The sequence below is a fragment of the Macaca fascicularis genome, chromosome 7 (assembly GCF_037993035.2).
Source record: "Macaca fascicularis isolate 582-1 chromosome 7, T2T-MFA8v1.1".
Lineage (NCBI taxonomy): Eukaryota > Metazoa > Chordata > Mammalia > Primates > Cercopithecidae > Macaca > Macaca fascicularis.
In genome coordinates, this window is record NC_088381.1 from 56,222,154 (window position 1) to 56,238,438 (window position 16,285).

The window sequence follows — 16,285 nt, forward strand, 5'->3', positions numbered from 1 at the left end:
TGTCACTTCCTCCCCTCTTGGGGGGTTAGTACATCCCAACACAGGCTGACCTCACCCTCTAAACCCCAGCCTGAGGAAGCTGGCCAAGATCCAGCCCAGCTGGCCCTACTGGGCCTGCTCCCCTGACCCAGGCTGCTCCAGATCAGAAGAGGAAGCACATCTATGAAGCTGGGGAAACTGAGGCCAAGAAGCATGCTTCCGTGGATATGTGCTCCAGCAAATAGAGGACCAGAGCTGTGGGCAACTTGAGATTGGCATGCCAGCCAAACATTCCCCAAACCCTAGCAACCCTTAGCAGGCAGCTCCTCACCTGGACTGGCCAGCACTGCTGCTGCTCTGCAGAGGAGGCACTGGGTACCACACTCCAATTCCCAATAATAGAGGTAGTTATTCTAGGGTGGGAGCAGGGTGGCGGAGGGAGGGAGGTTCCTGGCTAGTGGCCCTGTTGGAGCTGGGCACTGGAGGAAGAATGGCTGGCAGAGCCAGGTGCCATAGGCTGTGGGGGGGAGGGAGCAGAGGGAGGTTGAGCCCCAAGGTGGGAGAAGGAGGTGAGACGGAGCGAAAGAGATCAGTCTGGGGGACTGACTGGGGCAGGCCTGAAAGGCAGAGGACACAGTCTTGTGGCACAATTAAGGGCACAGGCTATGGTGATGTATCCGTCTATCTGTGTCCCCTGGTCTAAGGGGCACTGGGCATGGGGATGTTAAGAGGGGCTTCTAGAAAGGCCCCTTCATGTCCCCAGGCCCAGCACCCACCCGAGAATTGGGAGCAGAAGAGCATACCTTGCACCCCACAGGTGCTTGGAGCACTGGAATCACCCCATTGTGCCAACCTCTCCGGGACCTGACGCTTGTACACCACATGGGGCTGGGCGTGGCCAGGCCGGGCCGGGGCACCATCCAGGGGCTCAATGAAGTAGTCCTCATTGGAGAGCTGGAACACACCTTTCTGGGGAAGAAGCACTAGGGTCACACAGGGAGGGCTGGCCCTCAGCTGTTCTTCCTGCATGTCCCAGAGACCCGTCCTGTCCAGCTGAGCCCCCACTGCCCATACCACCTGTGACTACCCACGGACACTCTGCACTTTCATCCCACTGGGCCTTTGCACACTCTGTAGCCTCCACCTGGAAAGCCCATTTCACACACAGCCAAACCTTCAAAGTGAAGCTCAGAAGCCTCCGCCCCTGGGGATGCTGCCCCACACACCCACCCCATTAGGAGAGGGAAATGGGTCTGCATCCCAATCTGACAAAATGGTGTCTTCCAGAGTCTCAGACAGCTATCCTGAGCAGGGCAGCTTGTGTCCAGGCCTCCAGGCTATTCTCCATCTCCTCTGCATGCCAGCCATTTCCAGCACTGTGCTCCCTCCCAGCTGGCCAGGGCTTCTGACCTTCCCTCTATCTCCCTAAGGCAATGAATCACTCCAAAGCATCTACACCCACACCCAAGCAGAGGAGATGCCCATGGCCACCAGGACACCCTGTTCTCTGGGCCCAGGGCCGCCCAGAGAAGGGAAGCTGGCAGGAGTGTCTTGGACATGTCCGCCAGCATTCAGAATCCACAGAGGGGAGGGGCCCTGGGAAGCATCTTTGATGCCCACTACCTCCTGAGGAAGCTCAGGGCTCCAACAGGGAAGAAGGTCTTACGTGCCTCGGAGTTCCCCTCGTAGGCACCAATTCTGCCCCTTGGGTCACACAGGACCAGGGAGCCTGGAGGGAGGGCTGGAGAGTGCATCAGCTCTTGGGTCTGGAGACCTGGGTATGAATGCGGAGTCCCCCCCTCCCACCCACCACTCACTGAATGACTAGGTGACCCTGGGCAAGTTCCCCTCTGAGCCTGTTTCCTCATCTGTGAAATGGGAATGACGCTCCGTGTGCACAGTTGCTGCTCAGGCTCAACAACATCAACTGTACATTAAGGGACAGGCACAGGCTCCATAAATGAGAATACTGTGCAGGGCAGATGGGCCTTCAAAGGTCCAGTTGTTGTGCAGCTTATGTTGTGGGCTGCCCTGTCATTAGGCCCTGTGCAGCCACAGCCCATGGTTTTTGCCTGAGCAATCTAAGCTGAGGGCCTCCTGGGAACAGTGGACGCTGAGAGTGTGCACACATCCCCTACTCCTCCCAAACCCCCACCCTCCAGAGCTGGGAGAATGGGGCTGGTCACCTGAACACGAACAGAAAGGGGCCCTGCCCCGCCTGGAGTGGAAGCTGCTCTAATCAGCCCCAGTCAGGGAGCCATTAGGGCTGCAGGCAGTAGCCAGCACCACCCTTCAGCCAGACCAAGCCAGGAAGCTGAGGCCTGCTTTTCCTGGAACGCTGATCGGGGCAGAGGGGCTGAAAGGGGTTCCTCACCACACCCTGCAGAATGGCTACAGGGTGAGGGGTGGCTTTCCTGGAGAAGAGCAGCCTAAAGGGACCTGTGAAGGAACAGTCATAACTGATGCCCCAGGGAAGAGAAGCCAATTGCTTTTTCGGTTACTTAGTCCAGTCAAAGAGAGTTTCTCAAAGTGGGATCTCTGGACCTGCATCTTCAATATTACCTGAGACGGTTTCAGAAATCCAAGTGTTTGGGCGCCACCCCAGACCTACCCTGCAAACATTCTGTTTAAACAGGGCCTGCAGGTGATTTGAGCTCATAGTAAATCTATTTTTTTCTTCTTCTTCTTCTTTTTTAGTGCCTAGGGTCTGGCTGTATCACCAGCTAAGCTCTATCATCACACCCTACATCCTTGAACTCCTGGGCTCAAGTGATCCTTTCGCCTCAGCCTCCCAAGTAGCTGGGACTACAGGTGCACCACCACCCGGCTTCACATTAAACTTTGAGAAGTGCTGTCCCAGAGATCAACGAGGCCTGCGTTGTCACTCCCCCTTTACAGGCGTGAATACCGAGGCTGGCAGAGGAAAAGTGCCCTGGGCAAAGCCACCAGACAAGTGCATGGCAAGACTGGAGCCAATCTCCACATCCCACCACCCGAGACTGCCCCAAGTATACATGTCCCAGCGCACTCACCAGGCCGTCGCAGGCGCTGATGGCCGCCAGGCCACCCTCGAGCTCGGGGTCCTGCACCTCGCCAAGCAGGTGGCAGGCGGGGGTGTGGGCCTGGATGTGCGCACGACCCAGGCCTCCGCGCCGCCGCGTCTCGCTCACAAAGCCGGGCGCCAGCAGGTGCTGATTGGCGGTCAGGTTGAAGCGCAGCTCGCGCCCGCGGTATTGCAGCTGATAGAAGGCGGGCGCGTCTCGGCGCACAGACACATCCCGCTTGCGCAGTGCGCGGGGCCACAGCTCGTAGGACAGGAAGGAGCCCCCCGCGTCAACGCGAACTGGGTGCACGATGTCCAGTGCCGCTCGGCCCTCAGTTGCACGTCCTGCAGGGAGAGAACCACAAACGCCTAAGCCCAGGGCAGACCCGGGTTCTTGCTGGTGGCCGGAGACAAGAAGGAAGCGGCCAAGAGGGGGCTGCTGGAGTCAGAGTATCTGGATTCAAATCCTCCCTGGGCTATCTACTAACTTTGCCATTTCATCTTTCCGTGCCTCAGTTTCTCCATCTGGATCGTTGCAGTAACTTATTTTGTTGTTGTTGTTTGTGTTTGGGGTTTTTTGTTTGTTTGTTTGTTTTGAGACAATCTCGCTCTGTCGCCGGGGCTGGAGTGCGTGGTGCGATCTCGGCTCACTGCAACCTCCGCCTCCTGGGTTCAAGCGATTCTCCTGCCTCAGGAGTAGCTGGGACTACAGTCACACGCGACCACGCCCAGCTATTTTTTGTATTTTTAGTAGACACAGGATTTCACCATGTTGACCAGGCTGGTCTCAAGCTCCTGAACTCAGGCGATACGCTCTCTTCGGCCTCCCAAAGTGCTGGAATTACAGGCGCGAGCTACTGCGCGCCCGGCCTGGATTGCTGCGGTAACTTCTTTTTTTTTTTTTTTTTTTTTTTTTTTTTTTTTTTTTTGAGACGGAGTCTCGCTCTGCCGCCCAGGCTGGAGTGCAGTGGCCGGATCTCAGCTCACTGCAAGCTTAACAGGTCTCTCTGTTTCAACTATTGCCTACCCCAGGTGCCCCTCCCCTCGTGTTTTCAATATAGAAGCCAGAAAGATTCATTCAAAACCAGCGCAATCATGGTCTTACTCTGCTCAAAATCCTGCAATGGTGCCCATCTCATGGAGCAAAAGACAAAGTTCTGGCCTATACGAGGCCCTAGGCAAGGTAACCTCTCCAGTCTCATTTCCAGCTACACCGCCTTAGTTCCCTCCACTCCGCCCACTGGCCTCCTTGCAGTTCCTCCACAGGCCAGACATGCTCCTGCTTCAGGATTTTGCATTGATGTTCCCTACACCTGGAACACTCTTCTCTCTGTTTTCCACGTGGCTAAAGCACTCACTTTTGAGTTCTTGCTCAAATGTCTCCTTCTCAATGAGGCCTCCTCTAATGACTTTATTTTAAAATTGCAACTCCCTGGCTCTCCCTATCCCCCTTCCTTGCTTTGTTTTTCCCCATAGCACTTCTGACATACCATATCACTTAGCATTTTCAGTATTTTTTCTATTTATTTGTTTTCTCGCACCCCTCCCAATGTAGTCTAGGAAGGCAAGAATCTATATTCTTTGCACTTTTTTTTTTTTTTTTAAATAGGGTCTTGCTCTGTCACCCAGACAGGAGTGCAGGTGTGCAATCATAGCTCACTGCAGCCTCCAACTCCTGAGCTTGAGCCATCCTCCCATCTCAGCCTCCCAAGTAGCAAGGGACTGGGACTACAGGTGGGTGCCACCACACTTGGCTAGTTTTTTTTTATTTTTAATTTTTTTAATAGAGATGGGATCTCACTATGTTGCCCAGGCTGGTCTCAGACAAACTCCTGGGCTCAAGCAATCCTTCTACCTCAGCCTCCCATACCTGGGATTACAGGTGTGAGGCATCAAGGCTGGCCCTGATTAATTTTTTTTTTTTTTTTTTGGTAGAGATGGGAGTTTTGCTATGTTGCCCAGGCTGGTCTCAAACTCCAGGCCTCAACTGATCCTCCCACCTCAGCCTCCTAAATTGTTGGGATTACAGGTGTGAGCCACCACACTTGGCCCTTTATATTCTTTGTTGAAGATTTAAGTGTCAGAGGAAGTGTCCAGAACTTAGTCCTTTTTTGGTATTTGTTGAATACCAAAATTCTACTCTGTAGAATGCAGATAACCACAGCACTTACACTCTCGATGCTGTTGTGAGGATTAAACCTGGTGAGCTACTCCACATTTAGCAGTGCCTGAGCCACTGGTGGAATATGATGGCAATTATGATTGTTATGATTATTATTAGCCTGATGGATTGAAAAATGTGCTCTCAGGTGCGTGAGCATTCTGCAAATGTCTCCAGGCCTCCTGGAATGGGGAGACAGAGAAAGACCACCCCAGTGGGGCTCCCTGGCCCCTAACTGCCACTTAGAGAGTAGCTCTGGTTTCTTTCTTTTATATACAAGAATTCATTTAAAGAAAGCTTCCAGGGATGGAAAAAATTGGCAGACCTCTGCTCAGGCCCTTGCCGTTTAAAAACCCCTCTCTGTTGCTCTGTCCTCTTGGATTTCCCAGTAAGGCCTGGATTCTTATCCCTTTTTGCCACAAACTCCTTCTCCTCAGAACAATGTTTTGAAATGCAGTAAATAAAATACACAGGAGTGGTTGGGCACAGTGGCTCACGCCTGTAATCCTAGTACTTTGGGAGGCCGAGGCAGGCGAATCACTTGAGGTCAGGAGTTTGAGACCAGCCCGGCCAACATAGTGAAACCCCGTCTCTACTAAAAATGCAAAAATTAGCCAGGCTTGGTGGCGCATGCCTGTAATCCCAGCTACTCAGGAGACTGAGACAGGAGAATTGCTTGAACCTGGGAGGTGAAGGTTGTAGTGAGCCGAGATCGCATCACTGCACTCCAGCCTGGGTGACAGAGTGAGACCCTGCCACAAAAAATAAATAAATAAAATAAAATACACAGAAGTACCAAGGAAATTGATTATCCTGAAATATAGTTATCCAAATAATTTAAGGCCAGGCATGGTTGTTCATACCTGTAATCCCAGAACTTTGGGAGAATGAGGTGGGAGGATCACTTGAGCCTAGGAGTTCAAGACCAACTGGGCAACATAATGGGACCTTGTTGCTACAAAAAAAATATATATATATTAGCCAGGCAAGGTGGTGCACACCTGTAGTCCCAGCTACTTGGAATGCTGAGGTGGGAGGCTCTCTTGAGCCCAGGAGGTCAAGGCTGCAGTGAGCCATGATGGTACCATTGTACTCCAGCCTGGGTGACAGAGTGAGACATTATCTAAAAAACAAAACATAACAAAACAAAAAATAATTTAAAAAGTAGGGTGTGGAATTAAACAAGATTTTGTGGCATATTTAACAACTATGGTTTTGTTTTTGTTTTTGTTTTTTGTGACAGAGTCTCTCTCTGTCACCCAGGCTGTAGTGCAGTAGCTCAATCTTGGCTCAACACAACCTCTGCCTCCTAGGTTCAAGCAATACTTGTCCCTTAGCCTTTCAAGTAGCTGGGACTATAGGTGCATGCCATTACACCTAGCAAGTTTTTGTATTTTTAGTAGAGACAGGGTTTTGCCATGTTGGCAAGGCTGGTCTTGAACTCCTGACCTTGAGTGATCCACTTACCTCAGCCTCCAAAAGTGCTGGGATTACAGGCATGAGCCACTATGCCGGGCAACTATGGAAATGTTGAAGTAGTGATGAACGTAAACCTTATTTCAAGATATGTGCAACAATCGTAATGAGATAGAAAAATATTTGGTTTGTTCTATTGGTAACAAAACCACAGGTGCTGTTGGGATTTGCTAATGATATTCATAATTGAGGGAAATGCTAAATTTCTTTGAGAGGTTACAAAAAGTAAATATGTAATATTTTCCCATTCAAGTTCATGGATCCCCTGAGTTCACAGTCCCTTAGGCTGTGAAGCCCAGGTTAGGACACCTGCAGTAAGGTGTCCAGACTGCTTCCTAGGTGAGAGAGCAAAGGGAGGCTCAGAGAGGTAGACAGGCTGGCCTAGAGCCACACAGTGACAGTAAGAATAACAGTGCTGAGACTGGAACTCAAGTCCCCCAAATGATTTCAGTCTCTTCAGTAACATTGCTCTATATTCTCAATACTCCAGCCCTTGCTGGGCCTCAGTTTCCCCATTGTTAATGTGCAAAAGTTGAATTAGATCACGTTTCTCAAGTCTCTTTGGCCACCAGGTCTAGTCTCAAAAGAAATCTCATGTGCTGGAGTTTGGGAGAGCCGGGCACCCATGCTTTCCTCCCCGGCCTTTTCCCTCTCTGCAGTTCCCAGGCTCTAAAGAGCACAGTTAGGAAACTTGGCAATCAGGAGTTTCTTGATTGGATTTATACCCAGCTCCCAGGATCCTGGCTGTTCACGACAATAGACTCTTCAGGCTCGCATGAATGCCTGAGTGCCCTGCTGACATCCCACCAGGGTTCCTTCTGCTGCTGCCCAGTCCAAAGCTCCATCCCAGCAGGCTACAGAAACCAAACCCGCCCTCCAGTCTGTCCTCTGCCAAACTGCATGTAGAGTGCCCTGCACATGCCAGTGCTGTGCCCCTGCTGAGAGCATCTCCCTCTGCTCCCAACCGCCCCAGCAGTGCCAGCCTCAAAGAGCCTTCTCTGAGAGTCAAGAGACTGGGTAGGCTGGGGCAACGTGCTGTGTGGCTGGCTCTGAGCTAATCTTCCCTGTCATTGAGCTTCAGCGGGCCACTAGTGCAAGGATTTTCCAGACCTCACAGATAAGTTTCTTAAAAAAGAGTCCCAGGTCCCATCCCAGACTCACTAAATCAGCATTTCCAGGAAACTAGGACTAGGGACTGGGAAGCTATGTTTTTACCAAGAGCCTCCAGGAACTGTGATCCTCAGGAAAGTTAGGAAATCCCCCACTGGGAGTGAACCTGACTGGTCATCACAGTACCTGGAGAGCTCTGAAAAACTGCAGATGCCAGGACCCAGCCCAGAGATTCTGGTTCCACAGATCCAGGGCTCTGGGGGCCTAGAATGTGTGTTTTCTGTATTTTTCTAGACCTTCCCAGGGATTCTGATCTAGCCAATTCAGAGGCTGGCATTCAGAAGCCACCGGACTGGAAGATTTAAGGAGACTTCTTGCTCTGACATCCTAATAAGGGCATATGGGACTACAACTCCTTAATCACAGCTTGCAGATTTGCTTGTGTTGATCAGTTATTGATTTTTTGGTTTGTTTTGGCTGACACAAATACTGAAAAACGTTTTAGTCAACTGCCAATGTTTAAGAATCACATGATCTTGGGGCTGGGCACAGTGGCTTTACGCCTGTAATCCCAGCACTTTGGGAGGCCGAGGCAGGCAGATCACGAGGTCAGGAGATCGAGACCATCCTGGCTAACATGGTGAAACCCCATCTCCACTAAAAATACAAAAAAATTAGCTGGGCATGGTGGCGGGTGCCTATAGTCCCAGCTACTCGGGAGGCTGAGGCAGGAGAATGGCGTGAACCCGGGAGGCGGAGCTTGTAGTGAGCTGAGATGGCGCCACTGCACTCCAGCCTGGGCTATAGAGTGAGACTCCGTCTCAAAAAAAAAAAAAAAAAAAAAAAAAAAAAATCACATGATCTTGTACAAAAATCTCAATTTTCAGCTTTTCTTGAAAAGTCTTATCATCCATCCATGTCAGGCTTAAATTTCTGCCTGGCAGAAGTGGCCAGGGTGGAGCAGTGAGTTCCCTTTAGGAAGGGCCTATGCTCCCCAGTCCTCAGTCCCCACCACTCCCTATTCATTCCCAGTACTGTGGCTGCAAGTAGGCTCCCTTTCCCATCACGCTTGTGTTTCCTTTCACTCAGTAAAGAACTGAGTCTCTAACAAAAGTGGGAAAACAAGAGATGGGCCAAGAGGCCCCACGTTTCAGGAAAAATCTGTCTCCCTGCCCACCTCGTTTGCTCATTTACATTACCTGCCTAGTCCATGGCATTTGGTATGTGACCCTTGGCTACTAACTGTGAGGGTGCACTAGGTGCTCCAAAGTCCAGGAAAGTGGATAAGACACCATCCTTGCCTTCATATGGAGAAATGGCTGGATGCAGTGGCTCACACCTGTAATCGCAGTATTTTGGAAGACCGAGGAGGGCAGACTGCTTGAGCTCAAGAGTTGGAGACCAGACTAGGCAACATGGTGAAATCCTATCTCTACAAAAAATACAAAAATTAGCCAGGCGTGGTGTTGTATGCCTGTAGTCTCAGCTACTCCGGAGGCTAAGGTGGGAGGATCACTTGAGCCTGGGAGGCGGAGATTGCAGTGAGCAGAGACTGCACCACTGTACTCCAGCCTGGATGACAGAGCAAGACTCTGACTCCCCCCCAAACACACATACACACACACACACACACACACACACACACACACAAACAGAAAAATGGGTGTGGTAGATCCAAGACCCCCACTCTGGCACAGTGCTGACAAGGTCCAAGCAAGGGGAGGGGATGACACCTTATGAATGCATCAGAATGAAGAAAAGTTTCATCAAGGAGGATGCATTTGAGATGGCCCTTAACATATGTTAATTTTTTTTTTTTTTTTTTTTTTTTTGAGACGGAGTCTGGCTCTGTCACCCAGGCTGGAGTGCAGTGGCGCGATCTCGGCTCACTGCAAGCTCCGCCTCCCGGGTTTACGCCATTCTCCTGCCTCAGCCTCCCGAGTAGCTGGGACTACAGGCGCCCGCCACCTCGCCCGGCTAGTTTTTTGTATTTTTTAGTAGAGACGGGGTTTCACCGTGTTAGCCAGGATGGTCTCGATCTCCTGACCTCGTGATCCGCCCGTCTCGGCCTCCCAAAGTGCTGGGATTACAGGCTTGAGCCACCGCGCCCGGCCAACATATGTTAATTTAACAGTGAAGACAAGGAGGGCCTCTTGGTGGTAGGGGCACTGTGTGGTAAACCCTCAGAGAAGTGGGGGAAAAGCCAGAAGAATGGGCAACAAGAAGTTTAATCTTGGCCCAGGCATGTGTTTTGTAAAATGGAAGGCAATGGAGGGACAAAATAATGCATTATAGAGCATGGGCTTTGAAAGTAACAAGACCCCGGGCAGGCCCAAGTGGGCCACTTAATAGTTGTATAATGTGAGTCACTGCATGTCTCTGGGTTTGTTTCCTCATCTGCTTGGAAAATCCAGGCCAGAAAAACATGAGGAGGGGAGCCCAGGTCAAGGAGACGAAAATGACAGAGATAGGGAAGAACTGCTTCCCAGGTTCATTTCCAGTGGGGGATTTCCTAACTTTCCCAAGGTTCACAATTCGCGGAGACTACAATTCCAAGGCTCGTTTTGTTTTGTTTTGTTGTTTTTTTGAGAGAGAGTTTTGTTCTTGTCCCCCAGGCTGGAGTACAATGGCATAATCTTGGCTCACTGCAACTTCCAGCTCTCAGGTTCAGCTCTCCTGCCTCAGCCTCCCAAGTAGCTGTAATTACAGGTGCTAGCCACCACGCCCAGCTAATTTTTTGTATTTTTAGTAGAGATGGGGTTTCGCCATGCTGGCCAGGCTGGTCTCAAACTCCTGACCTCAGGTGGTCCACCCGCCTCGGCCTCCCAAAGTACTGGGATTACAGGCATGAGCCACTATGCCCACCCTCCAAGATTTGTTTTAAGTGAGTATTAACATTGGTTCCCAGGGCAAGGGCAATCCCAGCCAAGGCAGCTAAAGATGAGCTGAAGGTCAGGGGGCACTGATGCCAACTAGCTCTAAAGTTCTCAACTGGAGGAGCTCCATGACACTCTTTTAGGCAAGTTTTGTCCTCAAATGCATGTGGTTGGGGGATGGAAGCAGGTATGTAACTGAGGAATCAACCACTGGGGAGAAAAGGCCCCAAAAGCTTTAAAAAAATAAAGTATCGGGCCGGGCGCGGTGGCTCAAGCCTGTAATCCCAGCACTTTGGGAGGCCGAGACGGGTGGATCACGAGGTCAGGAGATCGAGACCATCCTGGTGAACATGGTGAAACCCCGTCTCTACTAAAAAATACAAAAAACTAGCCGGGCAAGGTGGCGGCGCCTGTAGTCCCAGCTACTCGGGAGGCTGAGGCAGGAGAATGGCGTGAACCCGGGAGGCGGAGCTTGCAGTGAGCTGAGATCCGGCCACTGCAACTCCAGCCCGGGAGACAGAGCGAGACTCCGTCTCAAAAAAAAAAAATAAATAAATAAATAAATAAATAAATAAAGTATCTCTGGGGAAGGACCCATGCCCCAAGGGATGTACAGTCCTGTTGAGAATACCTGCTCTAGATCCTAGGCAAATATTGCAAGACAGAAATTCCAGATGAGTTACAAAGAAGCATCCTATTAAGTTCAAAAATGTGGACAGGGCTAAGTAGAGCTATGCTGCAGGTAAAAAGCATTCGGATTAGTGAGCTCTAGAGCCAGACAGGCTGGGTTTGAATCCCAGCTCTGCTACCCATATCTGTGAGACCATGGGTAAATTACTCAACCACTCAGAATCTCAGTTTCTCCATCTGTAAAATGGGGATGATAATAATTACAGCTGCTCTCTTTGGTTGTGTAAGAATTAAATAAGTTAGCATGTCAGTGCTTACAACAATAGCTGGCACATAACAAATGTGAGCTAAGTTATAACTGAAAATTAGCAAGAGAACTTCTAACGTATACTTAGCTTTTTCTTTTAAAAACGTGTTGTTTTATCTGTTTGCCTAATGGCTTAAAAACAAACAAACCAAACCAAACCAAAACAGGTTTTTTTTCTTTTCTTTATTTCTTTTTCTTTCTTTCTCTTTCTCTCTTTCTCTCTCTCTCTTTCTCTCTTTCTTTTTTTTTTTTTTTTTTTTTGAGACAGGGTCTCACCCCGTCACCCAGGCTGGAGTGCAGTGATGCAATCATGGTTTACTGCAGCCTTGACCTCCTGGGCTCATGCAATCCTCCCACCTCAGCCTCCCAAGTAGCTGGGACCACAGGCGTGGACCACCAGGCCTGGATAATTTTTTAATTTTTTTGTAGAGATGGGGTCTCATTATGCTGCCCAAGCTAGTCTTGAATTCCTGGGCTCAAATGATCTGCCTACCTCAGCCTCCCAAAGTGCTGGAATTACAGGTGTACATCACTGTGCCCGGTCTAAAACATCTTTTTCAATCAACAAGAAAAGAACAGACTTACAGGATGTTGCCACTTTTTTTTTTTTTTTGAGACGGAGTCTCGCTCTGTCACCCAGGCTGGAGTGCAGTGGCCGGACCTCAGCTCACTGCAAGCTCCGCCTCCCGGGTTCACGCCATTCTCCTGCCTCAGCCTCCCGAGTAGCTGGGACTACAGGCGCCTGCCACCTCGCCCGGCTAAGTTTTTGTATTCTTAGTAGAGACGGGGTTTCACTGTGTTACCCAGGATGGTCTCGATCTCCTGACCTCGTGATCCGCCCATCTCGGCCTCCCAAAGTGCTGGGATTACAGGCTTGAGCCACCGCGCCCGGCCAGGATGTTGCCACTTTTATTGCAATAATTTTTTTCTTGTTTTGTTTAGTTTTTGTTTGTTTGGTTTGTTGGTTGGTTTTTTATTTTGTTTTGTTTTGTTTTGAGACAGAGTCTCCCTGTGTCACCCAGGCTGGTATGCAGTCGTGCAATCTCGGCTCACTGCAACCTCTGCCTCCTGGGTTCAAGTGATTCTCATGCCTCAGCCTTCCGAGTCGCTGGGATGACAGGCATGCACCAGCATACCCAGCTAATTTTTGTATTTTAATAGAGACAGAGTTTCACCATGCTGGCCAGGCTGGTTTTGAACTCCTGGCCTCAAGAGATCTGCCAGCCTCAGCCTCCCAAAGTGCTGGGATTACAGGCATAAGCCACTGCACCCCACCAGCATTAATTTTTTTTATAGTTAACTTGTATTGTTTTTCCATTAAAATATTTTCAAAGAGTGCAGGGGTAAGTTTAAAAATAAGTAACTTTCACTGTAGCCTACAGTTGACCCCAGTAGAGATGTTGGTGGCTGAAACTAGCACCACCCAGTGCCAGCAAGGAGTAATTGCAGGTTCCAGTCTCAAATGGTCATGTGCTTGCATCAGAACTGAGCCTGCAGAGCTCAAGTGACAGTGGAATGGCAACAGGCGCCATTCAGGAGGACTGCCAGAGATTCATGGCCAAATCTATTCTGCCAAGTCAGGAGGTCTGTTCTGATTGGACCAAGCTCCTGCCACATTGGGTGTTAAAAACTTTTAATATCTCCCCTGGGTGACAGAACTGTCACTTTGGAGTTTCTATCAAAGAAATGCCAAGATGGTGTTTACCCTCACCTCCCTATCAAGAACCTGAGTTACAATCCAGCCCTTCAAATGACCCACAGCTCATGCCAAGAAGGAAAAATACCCAGCAGGGTGGGGGGTGGTATGTGAATGCCCTCCTCTGTGAGTCCTAGTGTGCACAGAAACACATGCACACAGGGTTCACATGTGCCATACAGCATGAGGAGGAGACATGGCTGGGCTCCAGCCTCAGAAACCCTAGCAGGTCCCTGGGTTAGTCACAAGTGGGGAAAAAGGATATGTTTTCCTAAAAGTGAGCCCAGGATGAGCCCTTTGGTCTCAAAGAAGGTAACATTCAGTAGGAGGAGGAGCCCCAGGCTTAGGTCCTGGTCTCCAAAGAAAATGACAAACAGGCCAGCAGCCTCAGAGTCACCAATCCCAAGGGAGTGCAGAACGGGGAGGACCCCATGCTCTATATCTATGGGAACACTAGAGACAGACTCCACCCTTGGAGTGTTTGTGCCCAGATTAGGTAGAGGAGAGTGCCTGGCCTGCCTCCACCCGCAAATAGCAGGTCCAGGTCATCTGGGGAGTCCTGGGTTGGCCTGGCAGATTAATAAAAATAATGACCACTACATTGTAGTCACTGTGTCCTGTACTGAGCAACTGACATATTCAGTATCTCATTTAATCCTCATAAGAATACCACCAGGTTGACCGTACCCAGCTCTTCGCACAGTTGCCAGGGGGCCTGGACCCAAGTCCTGAAGGAAGCATTTTCCTGCTCTCTCATTCCCATAGCCCGGTTCATCCTCCTCAGCCCCCAGTTCTGGACAGTGGAAAATACAGGCCTCATTCAGGAAGCTCAGGAGTCCAAACCCACAGGTCGCTCTACTCTGAGCCTGTCTGCCGGTCCATAAAAGACCTTTCCATCACTTGCTTTGCAGGGTTGTTGTGGAGATTATGAGAAATAACCCGTAAGGCTGGCACACAGTAGGTGCTCATTAAATGTTCGCTCCCTCTGCACTCTGCACATGGCTGCTAGACCAAATCTTCCCAAAACACTGCTTTCATCAGCAGCTCCCTTCATTGACTTCCCAAACCTCTGAGACCAAGAGTAAATGTCAGACTACTTTCTAGTCACAATCCCTCCAGTGGGGAGGTAGGTCGACTCCGTCCCAGCAAGTAACCCTACTCCAGTCCCCCGACTGATGCTCCCCAGGGGAGGCCCCCACTCCCTCCACGCCCTTACAGCCCATCCAGAATCCATCCATCCTTCCAGTCTCTCCAACCTCATGCCCCTCCTCTCCTACAAAGCCTGCCGATCGCCTCTATTGCAGGGCTCTCCCAACTATCCACCGCCTCCCCTAACTGGGAGCTCCCGGAGCACTGGGCCTGGGGTCTCCTACATACTCGGTTACTGAATTCCCAGGCCCGCTGCGCTGCGTCGGACGCGCCAGCAGCGCTGCCGCCCGGCAGGTCTCCGCCAAACAAGAGTCTGGACGCAGGCCAGAGGCTCATCGGAGGCCGGCCCGGCTGGGCGGGGAGAGTTTAACCCATGGCCGGGAAAAGAAGCTCCTGCTCCCGGTTCCACTCCCGGCGTCTTCACACTTGGGGGAGGGAGAGGCAGGAAGTGCAAGGACCGCGCAAGACCCGGTCCCCCAGGCCGCCAGGGACCGCGCCAGCAGCCCAGATGCGGTAGGCGGGAGCAGGCGGGGGGCGGGGGGGGAGGGGCGGCGGGGACCCGCGGAGACCTGCGACCTGGCGCCCTCGCCGGCGGTGTCCCGGACAGCCCGCTTTCCAGGAAAGCCCCACTAAGGAGTGTGAGAAACCAAATCCTCAGTGGGTAAACTGCGCTCCATCCAGCCCACTCGGACGAGAGTTCTCCCAGGAGCGAGGCGCGTTGCTGCACCCGAGGTGGGGAAACCGGAGCCCGAAGAGCGGAAGGGGCTTATTGCAGGCAACAGACAGTGTCAGTAGCTGAATCAAGGGCTGAGGAAATTTCCCCAGAGGCGCCGCTTCACTCCCCCGCCGGCCCGACCCCACCCCTGTCCCCTAATACCCTGGGAGCAGAAGACACGACCACCTCCAGGCAGAGCGGGGCCGGCGCGGGTACCACAAAGCTGAGGAGGGACTAAACCGAGACTTGGGGAGCGGGAAGGGGTGGCAGGGCTGGCTGGCCGGGGAGGGGCGGACACCCACCTGGTGCGGGTCCGGGGGCGCCGGGAACCAGAGCGCAGAGGAGCAGGAGGAGGGGGCGCAGCAACGGCGCGGGGCTGCGGGGACTCGGGCCCCCGGGCATGGCAGGGACCGGGCGGCCACCGGGTGACCCCGCGCGCACGCTCTCGTCCGTCCCGTCCGGTCGCTGCCTGGTCCCAGGTCCGGCTCAGGACATGCACGGCCCGCGTGCAGCTCCCGACTACCCGGCCCAGACTCCGGTCGGCTGTGCTCGGTCCGCGGGCAACAAAGGCTGCAGGGCCCGCCCCCTTGGCCGGCTGCAGAGGCAAAGAAAAGACAAGAGAGCGAGAAGGAGAGAAAGAAAGAAAGAAAGAAAGGGAGGGTGGGTGAGGGAGGGCGGCTGCCGGCCCCCGCCCCGCCCCTCGGGCTCCTTCCCCCGCCCCCGGCCCCGCCCCGTCCCGCCCCCACCGGCCCTGGCCTCTTCGGCCCCGCAGGCCGCGCTCCCCTCAAGGGCTGGCAGGGCCCGGCGCAGGCAGCGCCCCACGACGGATGTCCGCGCCCCTCGCCCCCCTGTCCCCAGCGCCCCCTGCCGGCGGAGCCCGGCCAGGCCTTCCCGACCCCGACCCGTTGAGGCTCCCCACAAAGAATCTGGAATTTCCAGAATTTCTGTGTTGTCCCTAAACTGGGCTCCAGGAGGTGCCCTTCGCTGTGTTCTCCGGGCCAAGTAGGGCAGCCTCTCAAAAGGGGACACGGGAGGCCTCCCGAGGGTCCAGGGTCACACAGAGGGGCAGCGGGGGCCCTGCTTCAAAGCTAGCTGCGGAGAGAGGCCTGGGCCCTCCCTGGATGGACAGCGGTTGCCCGCGCT

The 16,285-nt window shown here is 52.4% G+C and overlaps 1 protein-coding gene across 1 annotated transcript in view; it reads right to left on the reverse strand.

Moving 5' to 3' along the window:
* ADAMTS7 (ADAM metallopeptidase with thrombospondin type 1 motif 7) overlaps positions 1–15,679 on the reverse strand; it is a 54,444-nt gene extending 38,765 nt beyond the window's left edge. The window contains exons 1-3 of the mRNA XM_045395882.2: positions 15,445–15,679; positions 3,012–3,367; positions 783–948 (exon numbers count right to left, since the gene is read on the reverse strand). Coding sequence (XP_045251817.2) covers positions 783–948; positions 3,012–3,367; positions 15,445–15,544 — 622 coding nt within the window. The 5' untranslated portion in view covers positions 15,545–15,679. The remainder of the gene's footprint in view (positions 1–782; positions 949–3,011; positions 3,368–15,444) is intronic.
* Between the last annotated feature and the right edge of the window lie 606 nt (positions 15,680–16,285).